Source organism: Haliaeetus albicilla, chromosome 6, assembly GCF_947461875.1.
Source record: "Haliaeetus albicilla chromosome 6, bHalAlb1.1, whole genome shotgun sequence".
Classification (NCBI taxonomy): domain Eukaryota; kingdom Metazoa; phylum Chordata; class Aves; order Accipitriformes; family Accipitridae; genus Haliaeetus; species Haliaeetus albicilla.
In genome coordinates this window covers 46,897,075-46,916,874 of record NC_091488.1, presented here as the reverse complement: position 1 = coordinate 46,916,874, position 19,800 = coordinate 46,897,075, and the positions used below count along the sequence as shown (strand labels likewise).

The 19,800-nt window shown below is 56.0% G+C and overlaps 2 protein-coding genes across 4 annotated transcripts; both read right to left on the bottom strand.

The window, feature by feature from the left end:
• Positions 1 to 319: 319 nt before the first annotated feature.
• ENO2 (enolase 2) lies at positions 320 to 10,182 on the bottom strand. 3 transcript variants are annotated; one of them, XM_069786011.1, is made up of 12 exons: positions 10,035 to 10,182; positions 6,760 to 6,851; positions 5,743 to 5,838; positions 5,401 to 5,459; positions 4,314 to 4,383; positions 4,030 to 4,163; positions 3,101 to 3,323; positions 2,444 to 2,641; positions 2,114 to 2,315; positions 1,796 to 1,904; positions 1,607 to 1,665; positions 320 to 1,273 (listed from the first exon to the last, which is right to left on the bottom strand). In XM_069786011.1, the coding sequence occupies exons 2-12, from the start codon at positions 6,842 to 6,844 to the stop codon at positions 1,204 to 1,206; spliced, it is 1,305 nt and encodes a 434-aa protein (XP_069642112.1). In that variant the 5' UTR covers positions 6,845 to 6,851; positions 10,035 to 10,182; the 3' UTR covers positions 320 to 1,203. The 3 variants fall into 3 exon arrangements, with proteins under 3 accessions (XP_069642112.1, XP_069642113.1, XP_069642114.1); XM_069786012.1 differs by lacking the exons at positions 5,401 to 5,459; positions 10,035 to 10,182 and adding an exon at positions 8,754 to 8,793; XM_069786013.1 differs by lacking the exons at positions 5,401 to 5,459; positions 10,035 to 10,182 and adding an exon at positions 8,431 to 8,458.
• A 194-nt stretch (positions 10,183 to 10,376) lies between these two features.
• On the bottom strand, positions 10,377 to 16,719 carry LRRC23 (leucine rich repeat containing 23). Its single transcript, XM_069786014.1, has 7 exons — positions 16,505 to 16,719; positions 16,316 to 16,428; positions 15,163 to 15,416; positions 14,939 to 15,069; positions 11,839 to 11,975; positions 11,023 to 11,245; positions 10,377 to 10,740 (listed from the first exon to the last, which is right to left on the bottom strand). Exons 1-7 carry the CDS (start codon positions 16,580 to 16,582, stop codon positions 10,702 to 10,704), a joined length of 975 nt encoding a protein of 324 aa, XP_069642115.1. The 5' UTR covers positions 16,583 to 16,719; the 3' UTR covers positions 10,377 to 10,701.
• Between the last annotated feature and the right edge of the window lie 3,081 nt (positions 16,720 to 19,800).

The window sequence follows — 19,800 nt, the reverse complement described above, 5'->3', positions numbered from 1 at the left end:
ATCCGTGGAGGGCACCATTAAAACCCCTGCACAGCAGATCTTCATGTGACATGGTTTGGTGGAGAGGGTGGGGGCAATTCCCACCCTCCCACCCGCCTTCCCCTCCGTGTTCTCCGCCTGGGTGGCCAACAGAGCTGTCCGGCTGTGGGACAAGGCTGCGAAAGGAGGCGGACGTACCCGGGACTTTTCTTTCTCTTGCCAGTCCCCTCTGCTTGTTTCGGTTACCTTTCTGCGTGAGCCTCTCCTGCTTTGATGGCAAAATGTCCCCATTTCCCAAACAGTGGCGTGTAGAGAGAAACATCAGGCCAAGCCAGGCAACTCAGGTGTGAAATACATTTTAATTGAGTTTAGGGATCTGTAGTTTGTCTGTTGCTCAGCTGAGCATGGGCTGTCCAGAAGGTGAAGCAGACATTATGGGCGGAGGAGAGGGTGAAGGAATGCAAGAGGGAGGGGAACAGAGAGAAAAAGGTCACGAGAAGCAAATGAGAGCATGGGTTCGTTTACGGATGTGTTTTAATATATCGCCCCACAGTACTACGTGCTGACCCGGAGACTGACGGCACACACGCGCGCACGCACACCCAGTGAGGAACAGCAGTGCACTTCGACGCTAAGCTGGTGGCAAGCACAGCCCGACAGGGCACAGCACTCGGGGTGGAAGGAGGGGACGCTCGGGTCCCACCACGGACGGCTCAGCGCAAACACACGCCTGGGGCACAAGGACGCCGTAGGCCAGTACACATACACCTACACGCATGCACAACGAGAGCGAGCCACTGGCGACACTCGTCCAAACACAGCTACGGGTGCGACACTTGTCCGAACACGCCAGCCGACGCGCATACGTTCACCGCGCATGCTTCGGCGTACGAGGGGAACACACCGGGCAGCATGCTCCCGTAGTCTAACACGTGAACGGAGTGGCTCAGACACAGCCCTGCACAAAAAAACAAGACACACACAATGCCTAGATCCAGAAATGCTTATGACCCCAAAGCAAGGGACAGGGTGGAGGCCTCTCTCTCATCCTTCACCTGGGTACATCTAGCCGGGGACGCCTGAACTCGAGGGGGGTTGAGGTGAGAGGGAACCGGGTGGCGGAGTGGGGAGAAAGAGCAAAAAAGGGAGCAGTGGAGGGAAGGGGGCTTCAGAGTCTGTGAGGTGGGAACGAGCAGCAGGGTGGCTGCGCCCTGGGGACAACGTTCAAAGAACACTTGGGTTGCGAAAGTTGTGTCCGGCAAAGCGTGCTTCATCGCCAAGCTCTTCCTCAATCCTGCAGGAGAGAAAGAGAGACGGCGCGCGTCAGGCCCTTGCTGCGAGGGAGCGTCGGAGGCACCCGGGAACCGGGGACGCAGGGCATCGGCAGCAAGCTGACATGGGCCAGGGGAGCGCAGCTCCTGCGCCTGTGGGGCTGCACCCTCGCGCCCAGGAGGAGGGAAGGAGTCTGCTCCAGAGATCTCCCCGGGATCCTACTGTCATCTCTGCACCTTTTCTTCATAACGTTTCCCCCACAAACCCCATCCACCCTTGGGCTTTCAACTTCTCCCACCCCAATTAGTCACTCCCCCGTCCTCTCTTCTGCATTCCCATCCCTGGAGCCCCTTACCTCATGAGCTGGTTGTATTTAGCCAGGCGTTCAGACCTGCAGGGAGCACCCGTCTTTATCTGTAAAGCATTCCCCAAAACAAACACTGTAGTTATGACTTGCACCAGTTTCCCGTGGCGGGGCAGGGGATTCTGTCTCCAGACCCCTTCGCTTTCCTCCAGGCCTGTGCGTGGCCTGGGTCTCACCTACCTGCCCGGTGCACAGTCCTACGACCAGATCAGCAATGAAGGTGTCTTCGGTCTCCCCAGATCGGTGGCTCACCATCACACCCCAGCCGTTCTCCTGGGCCAACTTGCAGCTGCAAGGAGCAAGAAATGCAGTCAGTAGCTCCCACTCCTCTAACCACCATCTGCACAGCGAGAGATCCAGGCACCCTCTCCTCCCACCCTCAGCATCCTACCCTCTGGAAGAGACAAAAGTCTATTCATCCAATGGATAGCGTGACACCCTGCTGCGGTTCACCGCCAACCCTTTCGCAGGACAACAAGGGCGGCGGGCTGGACTTACGCTTGGATGGCCTCCGTGACGGATCCAATCTGGTTGACTTTGAGCAGGAGGCAGTTGCAGGCCTTCTCTTCAACAGCTCGCTCGATGCGCTTGGGGTTTGTCACCGTCAGGTCATCGCCCACTATCTGAATCCCCACATTGGCCGTGAACTTGGACCAGGCCTCCCAGTCATCTTGGTCAAAGGGATCCTCAATGGAGACCACTGAAGGCACAACAGAAGAGACATGAATCAAAGCCACCTCCCTTCCCACCCCAAAACCACAGAGGGGATGCACCCGTTAAGTATGCAACACCAGTGCTGATTCCCTACTGCCAAGCACAGTAGCTCACCTGGATAATCACGTACAAAGCTTTGGTAGAGGTCGCCCAGCTCATCTGCAGAAATGTAGCGGCTTGGGTCATCTGGGGACTTGAAGTCCAGGTCGTATTTGCCATCACGGTAGAACTCGGAGGCTGCCACATCCATACCGATGACAATCTTGTCCGTGTAGCCCGCCTTGTCGATAGCTTCCTTGAGGAGCTCCAGAGCTGGGAGGAGGAGAGTTGCAGTCAGGAGAGTCAGCCCATGCAGAGAGCTCTACCTTTCAGTGGGGAACCTACCCTGGGAGGGTCCTAAGAGCCACCGAGAGTCTGACGGGGTGATGGGAGAGGTAGAAGGGAGCCCAGAGCACAACAGAAATGTGCCAAGGAGCTGTGGAGGCCATGTCCAAAGGGACGAGGAGGAATTAAAGTACAATTCCACAGCTCAGAGACAAGTTGGGGGAAGGCCTTGGAAAAGTGTGCGCACGCATGAAAGGTTTGTAGGGAGAGGCTGTGACAGATCAAGGCCACCCCAAGGAGAAGGAGCTTAGAAACCATTCCCTAACACAGGAGGTCAATGACCCTGAGGCCTCATATTTTGAACCAATCTTTGGGGAATGCTCTGAGCCAGGTATAGGAAGCCACAGCATTGCAGGCAAGGGCACTCCCTCTCTGCAGGGCTCTCACCTTCACTGTTCTCCAGGATGTTGGGGGCAAAGCCTCCCTCATCACCCACATTGGTAGCATCTTTGCCATACTTCTCCTTGATGACACTCTTGAGGTTGTGGTAGACTTCAGCCCCGATGCGCATGGCATCGCGGAAGCTTTCAGCTCCCACAGGCAGGATCATGAACTCCTGCATGGCCAGTTTGTTGCCTGCGTGGGAACCTCCATTGATCACGTTGAAAGCCTGCAAGAGTCCGTAAGAGAATCAGAGCTGAAGGAACCGATCTTGGCGCTACCTAGGGGAGGCTCTCAGATGAGTCACCGTGCCCATCCATGGCCACGTCCCACAGGGTAACATAACACATCAGCTACAACGCATCAGACCAAAGGCACATAAGCCTAGGGGGGGTCTTCTTTCCAATAGTGGCTCAAAGCAAATAGCTGGAGAGGACTTTCCCACCTGATTCCCTCGCAGAGATCTCCTGAGCTATATGTGTTTATCTGGGCTGTGTTTATCTGTATGTGTTTATCAGCAATGCTACATCAATCTCTCTTCCAGGACCTTTCTCCTTGACTCTGAGAAAATTTTACCATCCACAACACCCTTTGTTTCACAGGAGTTTCACAGGGCAGCTACCCCTGGTATGAAGACCGATATGCCCTTGTTCTGAATTGTGCCCCAGAGGGTTCACACGATGCCCTCTGGTTCTTGTGCTGAGAGGGAGATCCTCAGTCAAGCCCTGCCACAATCTCTGCTGTATCCTTCTCAGGCCCCTCTTTTCTGTATTGAAACCTGACAAATCTCAGGCCTTGGTTTGCTTCCTTGACGAGTGCAGTGCACTCAGCTGATGTTTCAGTCCTGTATCCCTTCCTTCTCTACCTCCCAACACACCCTTTGAAATTTCTTTTGGAGTTTCTGCAGGTGGATATCAAGGACGGAGGAGTCTTACTGGCACAGGAAGGATGAGATCGGAGTTGCCGGCCAGGTCAGCAATGTGCCGGTACAGGGGGACATCCTTCTCTGCAGCTCCCGCCTTGCACACAGCCAGCGAAACTCCCAGGATAGCATTGGCACCAAACTTGGCTGTGGGCAAAACCAAGGAGGAGTTAGGCTTCTCAGGCAGCAACCTGCAGGTGCCCTTGCCAGCCCAGCCTTGGGCTCACCACAGCTCTGACAGTGTCCCCCTGCTCCAGCCCTCTTTACTTCCCAGGCCAGAAAAGAGGAATGAATTACATTTGTTCTCCGTGCCATCCATCTCGAGCATCAGATTGTCTATCTTCTCTTGATCCACAACAGAGAGGCCCTGCAAGAAAGAAACAGCTCCTGAGAAGGGGAGGCTGAGAAGAGCTGGTGGCTCTGGTGTGCGGGAAAGGAGGTGTTGATGGAGAAGCTGGGGGTACAGGGACCTTTTTAGCTCGTGGGGGAACATATACACACAAAGCTCTGGAAATTAGTGCCTTGGTATATAGTCAAGTTAGGTAACCACGATGAGGTTGCTGCAGTGCAGTGTAGATGTACCCACGCTGGAGAAGGGATCAGCTGCAGCCCAGGCAAGGCCACGCGTTGCTGGGGACACAGGACTCCCTTGGGGATTTATCCAGCCTTTTGGCAGCTTCCAGGGAGCTTTGTGGTGCTGTGGCCACACAGAAGCTAGGCAGAACAACAGTGCATGCTCAACCTCAAGCAAGTGAATGTAGACTGGGTGGAGCCGTCCCCGGGAGCGAGGTGGAGAGCAGGTTTAGGCCCAACACAGGCAGCCCCCCACCACACCGGGTGTTTTTCAGGGGTGGGAGAGCTGGGCTCTCAGCCAGACCCCACCACGGGCTGCACGGGGTGTAACGTGTGGCTTCAGCTCAGCTCTCCTCAGAGCAGGCTCCAGGTCTTCAGGTGTAAACAGGTTGCAGATGTGCCCCCCCCCGCTCTGCGAGGCTGTGCTGGGGGGGGGCTGCCAGACCTCGCACGGTACGGTCATTGCTCATCACCCCCCGGTGTGAGGCCACTGACATGGGGATGAGGCCGAGTGCTTGAGGAGGAGCACATCTGAAAGAGGGAGAGAGCTCTACAGGGAGCGTCGAGGGGGCTCGTTAGGTGGTGCAGATGCTGCGGTGGACCAAGTAGCGTTAAATCCTTTCTGGCCAGAGAAAAGATGGCTGTGGACACATACAGGCATGGGGGGGCAGGAGGGGTGTGCCCAGGTTCACAGAGAGCATCACTATGTCTGTTAACCCAGCGAGATGAAGAGAGGCAGAGACAGAGATCAGGGGACAGAGACGGACCAGAGTTAAGCGTTGGACAAGGGAGAACAAAGAGAAATCCTTACAGAGCCCACGAGAGCTGGGGCGACAGTGCTGTTGATATGATCCACGGCCTGCAGGACCCCTAAAGAAGGGAAGAGACAGAGAAAGAGAGAGAGAGAGAAAGAGTGAGGCAAAGAGGAGAGTGGAAAGAGGGAGGGAGAGGACCGGTAGAGAGACTGAGAGAGGGAGACAGCAAGGGAAGATCGAGGCCTGATCTTTCACTTTACGCTAGGTCTGTGCCTCTGCGGTCTCCCTGGGGGCAGTGGGACACATCCACATCCCACCAGTGGATGAGCGGTACCCTCCGGCAGAGCCCCACACACAGGCAGCCCCGGGGACGGGGTGCGGAGCAGGCATCTCCCCACCTTTTCCAAGGAAACGCGACTTGTCGTTGTCTCGCAGCTCCAGCGCTTCGTAGATACCAGTGGACGCACCGCTGGGGACCGCTGCTCGAAACATGCCTGCGGAACAGCAAAACACGGGTGTGAGATGAGCAGAGGGTGAAGAGGAGGGAGACCTCTCATGCACCTGTGTCCGTCCCGCTTTTGAGGGAAAGGATGTGGCAACCACTTGTGCAAATGGATGGCCGTGCTGGCTGGCTGCTCATGGCTGGGTTTGTCAGAGGTGGAGCACCTCTCGGAGGTGGAGCACCAGGGTGGCAGAAATAAATATACCCAGATCAGGAAACCGGCATCTCAGGCACCCAGAGGTCCACACCATTCCCAGAACTATGGATGACGGGTGGAAGTCTGGGTCCTCAGCCCTTCTCCTAATTCAGAGGCAGCCTGACCCCCAGCCTCCAGCGGCTTCCTCCCGCTCAGACTGGGGCTGGGTTTTTGCCTCGGTGAAGAAGGAAGAGTCTGGTCAGATGCGTTCTCTGGCCCCTCACCGCTCAGCCCAACTAGCTTTGGGCGGAGATGCAGCTCTTCCAGTTGAGACACACGTGCACGTCCTGTGCCTGCACAGAGATCTTGGGGACAAACCTTCCCCCACCTCATGAGCACGGCCATGGATGTGCTTCCAAACTCGCAATGTGTCCCAGGAGTAAAAGCACAGCTGCAGGAGGGCATCGCGGGGATAGGACAAGAAGGTAAATACGTTAACTAAGTTTTCTGTCCTTGCTACTAGCAGGCGCACGGCTCAAGTCAGACACACGGCAGCGAGCTGTCTCGTCGTGATTTGCCCGGCACGTGTGCGGAGTTGCCGAGCACACGCACGAACAGAGTTTGGGTCTCTGCCCCTTCCCCTGGCATGCTGTCTGCCAGGGGTTCCCTGGAGAAGACCCTCCGTGCTCTCGGCAGCGCGTGCCAGGCTGCCGTGCAGTGCCAGCTCCGCTGGGGCGGGCAGGACTTCCCCTCCATCTCTCGTCCTCGTCCGCGTACCTTTGTGTGTGTATAGGTCCACCTCGACAGTGGGGTTCCCACGAGAGTCCAGGATCTCACGGGCGTGGATCCTCTCGACTGCCATGGTGAGTCTGTAGAGAGGAGAAGAGAGGAGAGGAAGAGGGAGAGGGAGAGGGAGAGGGAGAGGAGAGAGGACCAGGACACATTCAGTTCTGAGAGGCCCCAGGAGGTGCTGCTCACCCATCTAACGTCTAGACAAGACAGAAGGGAGCTCAAGGAAGAGCGACCTTAGGAGCCAAAACTACTGGCTCAAGGAAATTTAGAAACTGCTATTAAAACCCAGATTGTGGCAATCTAGCCACAGTTCATCCAGGAACTGCTTATCTATTTGAATTTATTCTGTCCCTTTGCTGCAGATAACAACCTGCGAGCTCGCTCTCCCCCTCTCCCTGCGCCACGGCCGAGCGCTGCCCCTTCTCATGGCTCCCGATACCGAGTCTGGATGGCGGAGACGGGAATGGTGCCACAGCATCCACGGGCGGCAGAGAGGGAGGGATCGGCTGGTGCAGCCGGGAGGTGCCCCCGGCCCCGGCGCCAAGGACAGGGCACCAGCTCCCAGCGTCTCCCTTCCCCTTGCCGGGGGAGAGGATGGTCCCTGCCAGGACCAGGCAGCGAGCGGCCGCTGCGTCCATACACAGCGGGCAGGGAGCCAGCCGAGCGGCGGCTGCCTGGGGCAGAGCCGGGAAGGGCAGGGGGCACGACGGGCCGGCGGGGACCCTCAGCCCACGGTGAGGGGAGATGCCTCAGCCCAGCTCCCGCAGACCCCCAGCCCGGTTCAGCCTTCCCGTCACTGCCCCCCCCTCCATGAGGCGCCGGGTCAGGCTTGTGCCGAGACGGGAGCGCGGAGGAGGCCAGCAGCCCGAGGAGCCATCTTGCTGAAGGCTGCGGTGCCTCAGAAGTGGGAGAAAGGGCTCTGAAGGGAAGGGGGGAACCTAGCCCTGCCCGAACACAGGGGCTGGGCACAGCTCCCGATCCTTCGCTTCGCTCCGGAGCCGGGGGGAGCGGATGAGAGCGGGAGGTGTCTCTGTCGGATGAGGAGGGTGAGGAAACCCGGCATTTTGGGGCGCCTGGTTAAACCTGAGGCAGAAAACAGGCTCGTGGGTGAGGACGGCCATTTGAAAGAGCTTCTCTTGCTGAAGTTTGCTCCCTAGGGGGTCCAAAATAACTCACCCCCCCCCACCTTCCTATTCCCCTGGCCATGGGGCCATGCGATGCCGGGGAGCTGCATCCCCCCCCGGAGAGGCGGCAGCAGCAGCGAGGTGCGTGTCACCCCACACCCCCAGCCCCGCCAGGTTTTCCTCCCCCGGCTCCCACGGATGATTCACTCAGCCCTGAGCAGGGTCGGACCCACGCAAAGCTCAGTGCCGAGGACGGACCCCGGGGCAACGAGGGGGCCCCAGCCAGAACCACGCCGTGGCGCGTGTGAGCATCTGGCAGGGGTACAGCCAGTGCAGGGGCTCAGCACGGCGTGGGGGGGTGTGCGGTAGCGGGGGGATGAGGCAAATAGCAGCTCACAGCACTGAGGGGAGCTAAGAAGCAGTCTGGGGGCAGACGGAGTCGGCTCCCTACCCCCTTGCCTGGGGTGGGTGGAAAACACACAAGCGTGAGGAAATTGCGCGGCTCTGAAGTTTCAGCAAGAGCTTCCCGTACTGGGGAGATTCATTCAGCGACACCAGGGCTCTCTGGAGCCTGCGCAGGGCCCTCCACCATGTCCATCTGGGCTGGGATCCCCCATCAGCCGCCTTGGCAGCGCTCCTCACGCCATCTGGCACGCGCCGCGGGAACTTCCTCCGGAGCCGTGCCCTCGCAGCTGCGAGCTTCCTTTGCAGCAGTGCCCTGGCCATGCCCCAGCAGCCTCCGGGGGGGGGGAAGAGAGGAACAGGACCCCCATTAAAGTGAAGTTGGCTCCCTAGGGAGTCCACACGGGGCAGCGACCGCAAGACCCGTGCCAGATGCAGTGCCTCTCTGCTTACGTGGTCGTGTCACCCGTGGTCCCATCTCTCTGCCCACATCCACCTGCCCCTGGTGGGGCCAGCTCCGAGGAAGCCAAACGACAAGCCCAAATCCAGCCTCGCCTGCCCCACCCCACGTTCACTCGGTCTCTTCTCCCCTCGAGTCCTTTAAACCCCTTTCTCCACTCACGTTGCTGGCCCCGCGTCCCCCTGCGTTTGCCCTCCTTTGAGCAGCGCAAAGAGCCACCCTGAAATCCCTGGCATCAGCTGCACTGTCCTGAAAGGAGGTCAGAGGCGGATAAGCCGGGATAAGGGATTGGGACGGAGCCATAGCCGGGAGCCCGTTGACCACAGCGAGGAGGAGAGAGGAGCCAGGCTGCAGGCTGGGCAGCCTGCCTTGAAGAGGGGCTGGTCAGGGCACCCCAGGAGACTGGCACCGCTGCAGTGCCGTCCTGTGGGCACCGCTTCGTGGCACTGCCCGTCACCAGGGCACCGTCTCGCTGGAGTTCGCGCTGCAGCAATTCCCACTCCCCGCCGGCCAGGCCAGCGTGGCGAAGACATTTTCCCCCCGAGTCACAGCCACCCGTCCCCGTGTGCTGCTGCGATTCCCCCGAGCTGGGCACTGCTCCCAGGAAGCCCGCACTGCTGCAGTGTCGTGGCTGATGCAGCTATTGCTTGCTCGACTGTCACCTCCTCTTCCCTGCTGCCCCCCCCTCCTCCCCTGTGTGGTGTGGGGCTGTGCAGATAAGAAAACATCCCCTCTCCTCCCTCCCTCCCTCTCCCTGGGACCCGGCTGAGCGTCTGTGTTTATGTCAACACCTCGGGAGACTTGGGGCGGGGGGGGGGGGGCTGGTCTGCTCTGAGGCTGGGTCCTCTCCCCAGCAGTGCCCAAACTGAGCTTTGCCTCCTCCCCGCTGCCACCCTCCTCCCCCAGGTAAAGCTCCATCCCGCAGCACCTCCCGGCAATGCCCTTGGGAGCACCACCTATCCTTCTTGGTTGCCCCCCCCCGCCCCCCCCCGCAATTCCCTAGGTTCACATCTGCAATGATGCTTGCCGGGGGTAGGGAAGGAGGGAGTACCTGAAATTAAAATATGAAAGAAAAGTGAGAAGGGGGGGTGGGGGTGTGAGGAGAAAGAGGTGGGAGGAGCAGGGGGAGGAAGTGAGGGGAGTTTAGTTCTTAATGCCGCTCACCGCCGTCCTTCTCCGCAGGGACCCCAAAGTGCGTGTGGGGTTTGGAGGGCACGGGGTGGGGGAGCAGAAATACGCGGTGACGGGGGTGCTGGCCGTGGGGAGCCACTTACCTTCCTAGGGCGGGGGTGAACGAGAGACTGAGAAAGTGCTGGTAGAAAGGAGAGAGGACGAAGCTGAGGAGGGATGCAGGACCTCAAGGGGAGATGATGTGTCCTCTAAGCCAACGGCGGCGGCAGCAGCAGGGATGGAGACGCCCCCGATAGGGCCGGGACAGCAGCATGTGACCCAGAGCTGCGATGAGTCAGGATTTAGCAAAGCTTTGCAAACAGCACGTAGAGGATGGAGAGAGAAAGGGAGAGAGACGGAGAGGGGATAGACACAGGCAGACGAGGGCGAGAGCGCCAGGGAATAGGAGTGGGTGTGCAGGATAAACAATTCCAGTCACTCCAGGCTCATTAATTATTTTCATTCAAATCAGAAAATCTTGTAGGGGTTTGGGGAGCCGTAAATCGAACCACAGAACCTGTAACTCTTCCCTTTCCCCTTTTCCCCCTCGGGCCTATTGAGAATAGAGCATATGAGTGCAGTGACTGCAAAAACACTGCAGCACGTCAGGGCAGCTTCCAGGACCAGGGCGCGTAGCCCTCCTCTTTTCTCCAGGGGCAAAATGAGGTGAAGGTAGCTCTGGTACCCACAGCTCTCTTTCCCAGCCGCACATGCGGGGGAAGGCATCTCCGAATCTTGACTGGCGCTGGGAACCAGTGTTAAAAACAGGGGTCACTCAGTCACATCACCCTGGAGAGATCCTTCCATTTCCTGAAGAAGGAAAGAGGGAGAAGTTAAATGACTCCATGCCCGACTTCTTTTCCCCTTTCACCGCTCAGTTCTGCTAGTGGGGTCGGGAATGGCAGTAGGGTTGTGATGCTGACCATCACACCCAGGCTGCGAAGCGCGGCCTCTGTTGCAGGCTCCCCTGCCCTTGGGACCGACCTCCCTCAGCCTTCTCCTCACGTAATCTAGAGGAGGAGAGGCTTGATCAGCATGTTTGATCCTCTTTCCCTTCACTTCCTTCTCCTTCCCCCACCATGCTGTTCTCACCTTTTCTTCTTCCTGCCTTTTCTGACGGATTTTATTTGCCTCCGCCCGCTCATCTTGCTCAAATAATTCCTTGTCGAGGCGTTGCAGGTGTGGCAGCAGGACCAGGACCTCCAGCCGGTAATTGGGTTCATCAGAGCATGGATTGTCCAACAACACCAGTGCCTGCAGCATGGGGAGGACCTGCAGTTTCGCCACCTCCTGAAGGTTACTGATCTCATTGTTCCTGAAGAAGAAGAAGCACAGAGAGCAGGGGAGAGACACGTGTAAGTAGTGAGATGCCTTCGGAACAGTAAGCTGACAAGACAGACAAAGCTAAACTTAGCAGCATGATAGACCTTAGACCACAGACCTGTGATCTAAGATCCAGATCTGTCTGCAGCTCCCCAGACTGAGGGACAAAAAGGACATCTCCTCTGGATGGATTTCTCTGTGCTCAAACAGTCCATTGAATTGTGTGATATCGCCATTGCCCTGAATGGCAAATGCCGAGAAGTAAAGGGCACTTGCTGTCATGTCCAGGACACAGAGAACAACACACCTAGAGGCATCCAAAGGAGTTATGGCAGGGAATAAAAAGTATGAGGTGGGGTGTGAGAGTGACTGGAGAGGCAGATCTTTTCTGAGAAGCCCAGGAAAGGCCCTGGCTGTTACACTCCTAGGCAGCTGAGTGCCGAACACCAGTTAAGGACAGTAAAAATCAACCCGTCCCCATCAGGTCTTCAACTTCCAGAGAAACCAGAAAATCCTAAAGATCTAAATGGGAGTACAGCCTGATGAAGGGGCCTCTGGTCCCAACACAGAGCAGGGAGGACCCACCGTAGGTTGAGGTACTGCAGGCACTTCATGCTACTACAGAATCCATCCAGGGTCTCAAGCTGGTTGTCACGCAGGTGCAGAGCCGCCAGCTGCCCTAGTCCCTCAAGGCCTTCAAGGCTCCGAATGGCGTTCTGGGCCTGAGCATCAGGGGGCCAGGAAAAGAGAAGGAAAAAGGGGACACACAGGAGAGGAAACAGCAGTTATTTCTGGCCTTTAAAGCTCTTTCTAACCTTCAGACTCCCTATCACTCACAACACAGCCTTCTCTGAAGCTAGATCAAGATGCTCATGGTCTTGGCTAAATAGGTTCTAAGCGTTCAGATTCAAGGACCAAAAGAAGCATGGATCTGAGCCTGAAACAGGCGTATTTAAAAAAAAAGCCACCAGCCCCTCTCAGTCACGTAGTCCATGTAGTCCACGGATCTTCCAGTGTCAGCTGCTTCTCTTGTGGGGGAAATCTGCTACCAAGAAGTCTCTCTTTTACTCCTCTAAGAGCAGAAGCAGGCTGTGTGTTCCTAAGAGAGGTTGCAGGGGGATGGGGGTTGTCGGTTGGTTTAATTTTAAGCTTTTCCAGATATAATTGTTGTTATCCACCCGCAGGTGTACCTTCTTGCAACAAATCTGACAACAATCGTACGGCAGGAAGAGCGTGTCCTATCGGTTCAAAATTCCCCACCATTGAATTTCATTCATTTCACTGTGATGTGAGTTATGAGACTGGGAAATACAAAGTGCTGAATTTCAGCAGTAGTTTCACAGCAGGATTTGGGCTGGAAAAGACCATTAGAGGTCTGCAGCCCAAGCCTGGGCTCACCGCAGTGCTAGCCCCAACGCTAGGTCCAGCTGCTCACCGCCTTGTGCAGCCAGGTTTGGAACATCCCTGGTAACTACAACCTCCCCGCCACATTCTGCAGCCTGGAGTTGAGCAGGGCTTCGCTTGCGGTTGTGGCTCAGGGCTGCAGTCTCTAAGGATGCAGATACCTGAACGGGAAACAGGGAGAGAGGTGTTGATGTGCTCTCTGTTCCTTGTTGGTACCCAGGCAGTGATGTGGCCAATGCCTGAGACTTAATAAAAGGGTCACAGGCTGAACTGGGGGGATAGGAGAACAGTTTAGGACTGGGTCACTCAGGAAAAGGACATTTTGTAGAAAAGGAGGACTCTAATGGAAACTGGACAAGGAAAAGCCTGGACCAGCTGGGCCAAGTAAAGAGGGTAACACAAGGACAAAAAGAGGAAAGTCGGAGATGTAGTGAAGGTCGTGTGAACAGATTTAACAACCAGGAAGGACTAGTAAATTGTACCTCAGAGGAAATCAGGAGCTGGTGTGAGAAATAGGGTGGGGAGCTTACAGACCGCTGCTCTGTAAAATGAATAGTAACCTCCCATCACTCTCACTTTCTTCATTACTTCAGCGTGAATAGTTTTAAAGGCTCTGGCCCTGCAAGCACTAACAGGGCAACGCAGAATGGATTCTTTTCAGGCTTGGTTTCCCCACCCCCCCTAAATCAAATAACATTCTGTATGCCACCTTTAATGAAATGATCACATTGTCACCTTATCTTAGATACCAGTTCTTCACATAGAAGTATTGCCACCATTTCTTATGGAAAGCTACTATAATATGTTCCCCATGGTTCCCTCTCCCCTTCCTGCACGCCTGGCCTTGCTCTAGCTAGCCTTTGTCACCACTGCTGCATGATGACCAGGAACTAACACAGCCCTACTGACAGCAGCGATCCTCAAACCGATACAAGTGCCACATGGTACGCAGCCAGCTCGTAGTCTTCCTGCTAGTAGGTGTAACTTTTTTAATGCTAAATTTCATCTGCAACTATGTCATACAAATTTGGTTCAGTTCCTTTAAATTTAACCCTTTGTCTCAAACCCCGTCCTTGAGGCATCAGCTACATCTTACCCATCAAGTAATACTAACATCTTTATAGAGAAAGCAAAGCACTACAGGGAGAGGTCCCCCTCCAAAATGATTTAGTGAGCAGGTGGACGTGAGAGACAAGTTCAAGCCCCAAAGATTCCTGAGAAATGAGTCAGTTGTTCTAGTTTTAATAATCACATCTTGCAATTTGCCTGCTTCATATGTGCAGCTCAGAAATTCCTCAGTCATGCCAGGAACCTACTCTAAATATAGGTGCTCTGTTTGCTTCCCTCCAATCATTCACTAACGTGACTGGTTTTACTTTGAAATTCTGTATTGTATCTAGTGACTTATCCACTTCATCCCTTCTTCCAGCACCTCTAGTCCTAAAATCTGTTTTCTACCAGAAAATTGCAGGCAATCTCAGCGAGCAATCTCCTCTGTGTTTTCTGCCAGGGAGTCTCGACGAAAAGAAACCATATAGCTTTTCAAAGCCTTTATCATCTTTAATTGCTTTTTAAGAGGCAGTGACTCAGGACACCTATGCAGTCTTCGCAAGCTGTAGCACTGTGTGATGCATAGGACTAAGCCATACATACTTTCTTCGCTTGCCTCTCTAGGAGTAAATGTTTCCTGAAGCAATTGTTGATGGTATTAGGAAATTGCTTCTCCTATCTTAGTTTCACTGCAATATTCAATCAGTTTCTTTTTTGGCAGCTGAAGGTGTGAATCATATAATTGTGCTGGATTTAAACCAGTATTTGATTAGGCTCATCAGGGAGGAGAAAGAGGCATCACGTCCCCCTGTCACCCAGGGCAAACCAGTTGCTTTCCCCACTGACCTCTGGGAGTCCAGTGACACACCGAATACAGGCTGGCCTAACACTGCCAGAAGAGAATACCGCTGTCCTGTAGGATGCTGGGAGGGTAGAACCAGACACACTGAACATTGCCAACTCCTCTGGTCTCTGCAGAGGAATTACTGGTCAGCGGCTACTTTGCACTATAGGGGCAGACAGCATAGAAGGAGCTACCCCAAAGAAGTGATTTTGTCTCTTTAGCGCTCTGAAATCTGTTCCTCTCTCGGCCTGAGATGATTGAACTGAACAGGCTAGCATGAAAATTATGCTGCTTTGAAGAGGACAGCATCTCCCTTCCTCCCACTGACTGGAGGTGCCAGGCTCTGCAGCAGCTCTGTCCCACTCCCCTAGCTGGCTGATCCCTTACCAGATAGAGGTTCTTGAGCTTGGGAAGATTGAGCCCTGCTGTGCTCTCTAGCATGTTTCCTCGCAGCTCCAGGATTTGCAGGCTGAACAATTGGCCGTGACTCAGGCCCAGCGCTGTCTGGATTTTATTTCCTGAGTGCCAGAGGAGGAAGAAATGAGAGAGTTAATCCCACCCAAAGAGAGTGTCCTATGGGCACAAGAATGAAGAGAGGTGGTCTACATCACCTTTCAGGCTGAGGTTGGCTAAGCGGGGGTGAGTAATGCCCTCCATATCCTTGATGCGGTTGTGAGCAAAGCTGATGATCTGGAGGTAGGGCAGCTCCTGCATGCAGGCACTGGTAAGCAGGTTCCCATCCACCTTCAGCCAAAGCAGGTGGGTTAGGCCACTCAGTGGAGACAAATCTTGCAGCTTGTTCTCTGACAAATCCACGTACCGCAGGTGAATGAAGCATTCGAGGAGGCTGATGTCTGTCAAGCCCCTGTGGGAGAGAGGATGTGAATAAAACATCTCACATATTTCCCCCTGCTACCAGCTTTCAGTTTGCTCCTTGCCACTACTAGAGGGAGGGCATCCTCCTCTGCCACTTCCCTGCTGTCCTAGGAAGCCTTGCTGGAGAGAAGGAAGAAAAAGGCAGGCGTTAGGGAGAGGCAAAACAGTCTGTAAGCAAGGCTGAATGGTAAGATTGGAACTGCTTTCCTGGCACAGGGAGTACTGATTCCCATTGAACCGTATCTGTCAGGAGAGGGCAGAACCAGAGTAGAAAAGAGGATAAGTTTGAGGGGGTGGGTCTGTTAGACAGTAGTGGCAACACCAAGGACTGTGTGGAAGGACTTTCCTAGTGGGAAAAAGCTGGCTGAGATACCCGTGAGGCTGATGAAAGACACAGTCTTCCTGAGGCCTGTTAGTTAGATCTAGGGTTATGTGAGTGTACTGATGGGGCTGAGGCTCCAAAGCTGTCCCCAGGCCACTGCGGCACTGTACTTCCAAGTGCATGTCTTAAAGGTTAGCAGTTAACAGGAGAGATGCTTAATGGATATTTCTCAAAGTGACTGTGGGGAGGTCACCCTGTGCAGGTCCCCCTAGGAGACCACAGTCCAGAGCGGTGGGCAGGCTCCTCTCAGTCTAGGGGGACACTGACGTTCCCACTGGCGTGTCTGGCTACGGTGGAGGCAGTCCCCAGCTCAGGGCTGAGGATGGGCAAGCTATGCAGAGGCACAGACTGGAAGCCAGAGAGCCGGAGAACATGTCTCTCTGGAAACGCTCTGGCCCCACACAGCCGGTCACCAGTGGCCTTACCGCACAGCTGCTCGGTGGCTACATAGATGCCCCTGGGGAGGAGGAGGAGGCCTTCTCCTGGGGCGGGTGTTGCACACTCACTTGTTTGTGGCTTCCAGTTTCACATAGGCGTGGGCCAGGCCATTGCCGGTCTTACAGAGGAGAGAGAGGCCTTCCTTCAGGACCTCCTCCGTCAGGGGACAGGGGGCCAGCACCTGGGAGAGAAGGAGAGAGCACAACGCCAGCGCTGGCCTAACCACAGCCAGAGGGTGCGGAGGCCGCCTCCCTCACCTGTTCTTCCTCCTCCTCCTCCTCCTCTCCCTCCTCCTGAAGGCTGTCCTCGTCCCCCTCCGGCTCCTCGCCCTCCATCCCCACAGGCCCCGCCGAGGGAGCTCCCTCAGGCCCGGCGGCCGCGGCGCCCCGCTGCCATGGAAACCGAGGGGCGGGGGGAGGAGGAGGAGGCGGGGCCCGGCGCCGCTGCCATAGCAACCGCGCTGAGCGACAGCGCCGGGGCGGGGCGGGGCGGGGCGCTGTTGCTTCCCGCGCTGGGCAGCCGGGGTCGCTGCTTCAGCCTCAGGCGCGCAGGCCTCATCCTCTGGGCTTCCTGTGAGAGAGCCCTTTCCTCACCACGCTTGTCCTTGTCCCCCGACTCTGGGCCTTGCTGCGCCCTCATACGGGGTAAATATGAGAGCCAAAGTCTCGTCAGATCCGAGTAAACCACCTCCCCCCCAAAAAAACCCGAAAGAACCAACCCTGACTTTGGTATTTCACAGGCAGCGTTCCGGTTTGCACGTCCTGCCGCCAACGCTCGGCTTCCCACAGCAACGCGGGCGCCGCTGATTTGCCGCTCCTCGGCCCGTCCAAGCTCCCCGTGGTTTCTCTTTTGCATCATCCCGCCGGTCGCACTCCTCCCAGCTGAACGCTGGTGTTAGCTCGCTGCTCCGACTGCAACGGCTTGTCACTTTCGGTATTAAATTCCACGTGGAAAGCTCAGAGCGTGTCTCGCCTCCATCAGAAGCGCTTTGTGAGCCCACTCTACCTTCCCGAGCGCTCCCGGCCCTTCCTAGCTGGGTGACATCAGCAGTTGCTAGGAGTGTATCCAGAAAAATGAAGGATCATTTCGGTGGGAAGGGACCACTGGAGGTCGTCCTGTCCACCCCAAAGCTCAAAAACGGGGCCGGCTTCGAAGTCAGGCTGGGCTGCACAGGGTGCTGGTCACTCAGGTGGTGAACATCTCTGAGGATATTCCCTCTGGTAAACGTTTAATTAACACGTTGAGCAGAATTAGGCTCGGGCTCTGCATGAAACCCCCCACAACATGATTTCCCGGGTGCCCAGAAGCAGTTTTTGGGGTACGGTGTCCATATCTGCTGCGGGTGACGCCGCTTCAGCCCTCTCCTCCAGGCAGACGCCATCAGTGCCTGCCCGGCTTTGGGACCCGTGGGCCGGTGGGTGGCTGTGCCCCCGTCGGCTGCCGAGCAGAGCCGGGCGTTTACCGGCCGGGAATGCTGCTGGGAGCTGACGGCCGCCAGTGTTTTGCGGTTAGTGCCGAAGTCCAAGGCCCTACTCCCTTTCCCGCTGGTGCACTTTGCTCCTTCGGAGGCCCCAGGGAACGTCAAGTGTTAGATAAACTGGTCCAAGCTGAGCCATGATGTGGTTTTCCACTACAGCCCCTGCAAAAAACACCCAAACCCTCTACTCATAAAGCACTCTAGCTCCTCTTGCTTTTGCTTTCCAAGGCTTTAAGAAGCCCTTCAGCAAATCGGTGCTGGAGGAAAAGCAATGACATGCTTTTCTTCCCATCCCTTGTCCCTTTATGCTGAAGAACGGACTGGTAGAAGTCGTGTGTGCCTCTAGGCACATGTTTTATACGGTCTTACAACAGGAACATACGGCTCAATTGCCTTGGTTCTAGATGACCAAAGAACTTAGAAGAAACATTATATGAGGAAACCTGAATCATTAAAAGAAAGAAATTTTATGTAGGTTATATACTAAAAAAAAAAAAAAAAGATCCCAAACCTAACTATACTGATCATTGAGGAGGTGATGTTCTACAAGCTCATCCGCGCACCCACAGAGGGGCACAGGGAGACGGCAGCGGGGGGACACCCCAAACAGCACCCTGCGGGCTGCTCCCAGGCCCACCCCAGGAGCCATCGGCCCACCAACGGCCCGTCTCCAGGAGCACAGGGGCACGATGGCCGTCGGGAACCTGAAATTAGAAAGGGACATCTTGTCCAGGCCCCTGCCAGGGCTGTCCCAGCCCCAGAGCACCTTTAGGGCTGGGGGGGGTCACTGCGTTCAGGGGACACACGACGGGACACAGGGGAAGAGCGTTTGGGCGTTGCACGGGACTCTTCAGGGGAAGAACCAAGGGCAGGGTTGAGGTGATCTGTGGGGGATCAAGTGTGGGAGAACAGAGGGATATGGGAATAAAAAGGGCCGGTTGCGTGTCAGTGGTTTGTGATGGTTTGGCCGTGCCCTGTGCCTGACCAGCGCAGCCCGTCCCGTCTTCTCGTTAAACTCCTTTCGCACTTCGGCCCGGGCGAGGGACTCTCGTTACCCCGTGCAGGGGGTCTGGGGGGGTCTGGGTGCCAGCGGCTGGGACCAGTGCCCACGGGGCAGCCCCTGGCGTGGGCGCAGGCGTGCGGGCGAACGGCAGCGAGGGTGCAGCTGGGCCAGAGGAGATGGCTGCCGGGGGGATTGGGGGGGTCCCAGCAGCTGCAGAAGAGGCTGGGGGACCTGGGGGTCCCGGGGGGTGAGACCACCACGGAGGAGCTGGCTATGGGGGACCAGGGGGACTGAGAGACTGGGACTGAGGGGCAGCTGCTGGGCACTGCCCGAGCCCAGCTGCTGGAGAGACCCACGCTGTACATATGTGTGTGTACGTATTTATAAAAATAGACATATATATATATGCATGCTCACTAGCCAGAGGAGGGGGTGGGACGAGGCCACTGGTGCTGTGCTCGTGCGAGTGCTCTGTGTGGCTGGCCGTGTTATCTGTGTGGCCATCCGTGTATATATGTGGTGTATATGCATATTTGTGTGTGGGCGCCTACTGGGAATACAAGCTCAGCCTAGCTACGGGTTGGGGCTGAGGACATGGAGCCGCAGCAGCCTCTCTCGGGCTGTCGCATCTGGCACAATGCATTTTTCCCAACAGCAACCTGTTTAAGATCTAACCGCTACAATTCGCAGTGAGGATCTGGCAGTAGTTCCACTCCACAGAGCTGTGGTGCTGCCAGAAAGCAGACAAAAAGAAGAAAAACAAGATCTGGCATTCCTGCTGATGCAGAAATTGTTTTCCATGAGTTTATTCCTCATTAAACGAATGCTTTCATGCCTCTCTATTCTCCTCAAAGCAGCAAGATCAATGCTCAGTTCCCATCTGTTTTTTTTTTCCTATGTAGGTCACTCTCCTGGGCTCTTGCCTAGCTCTGTGGGCAGGGCTGGGCAGGAGCTGGAACCAACAGTGGAGCTGCAGCCCATGGCTGATCCCTGTGAGTGATCCTGTCTACCCACCGCCGGCAGCCTTAGGCACAGTCCATGTCCTTATCGAGTCACCACTGCTCTGGTCATGC

Bases quoted from the DNA above. Each gene is read 5' to 3' on its own strand.
- ENO2 (XM_069786011.1), bottom strand. From the start codon at position 6,844: ATGGCAGTCGAGAGGATCCACGCCCGTGAGATCCTGGACTCTCGTGGG. The intron at 2,316-2,443 runs GTGAGCTACTGT...TTGTGCCTTCAG, and splicing joins CTTTGTACGTGATTATCCAG to TGGTCTCCATTGAGGATCCC. The intron at 1,274-1,606 runs GTAAGGGGCTCC...TCTCTCCTGCAG, and splicing joins AAATACAACCAGCTCATGAG to GATTGAGGAAGAGCTTGGCG.
- LRRC23 (XM_069786014.1), bottom strand. From the start codon at position 16,582: ATGGAGGGCGAGGAGCCGGAGGGGGACGAGGACAGCCTTCAGGAGGAG. The intron at 16,429-16,504 runs GTGAGGGAGGCG...CTTCTCTCCCAG, and splicing joins AGGAGGAGGAGGAAGAACAG to GTGCTGGCCCCCTGTCCCCT. The intron at 11,976-14,938 runs GTAAGGGATCAG...CCTGATGCTCAG, and splicing joins AGCTCAAGAACCTCTATCTG to GCCCAGAACGCCATTCGGAG.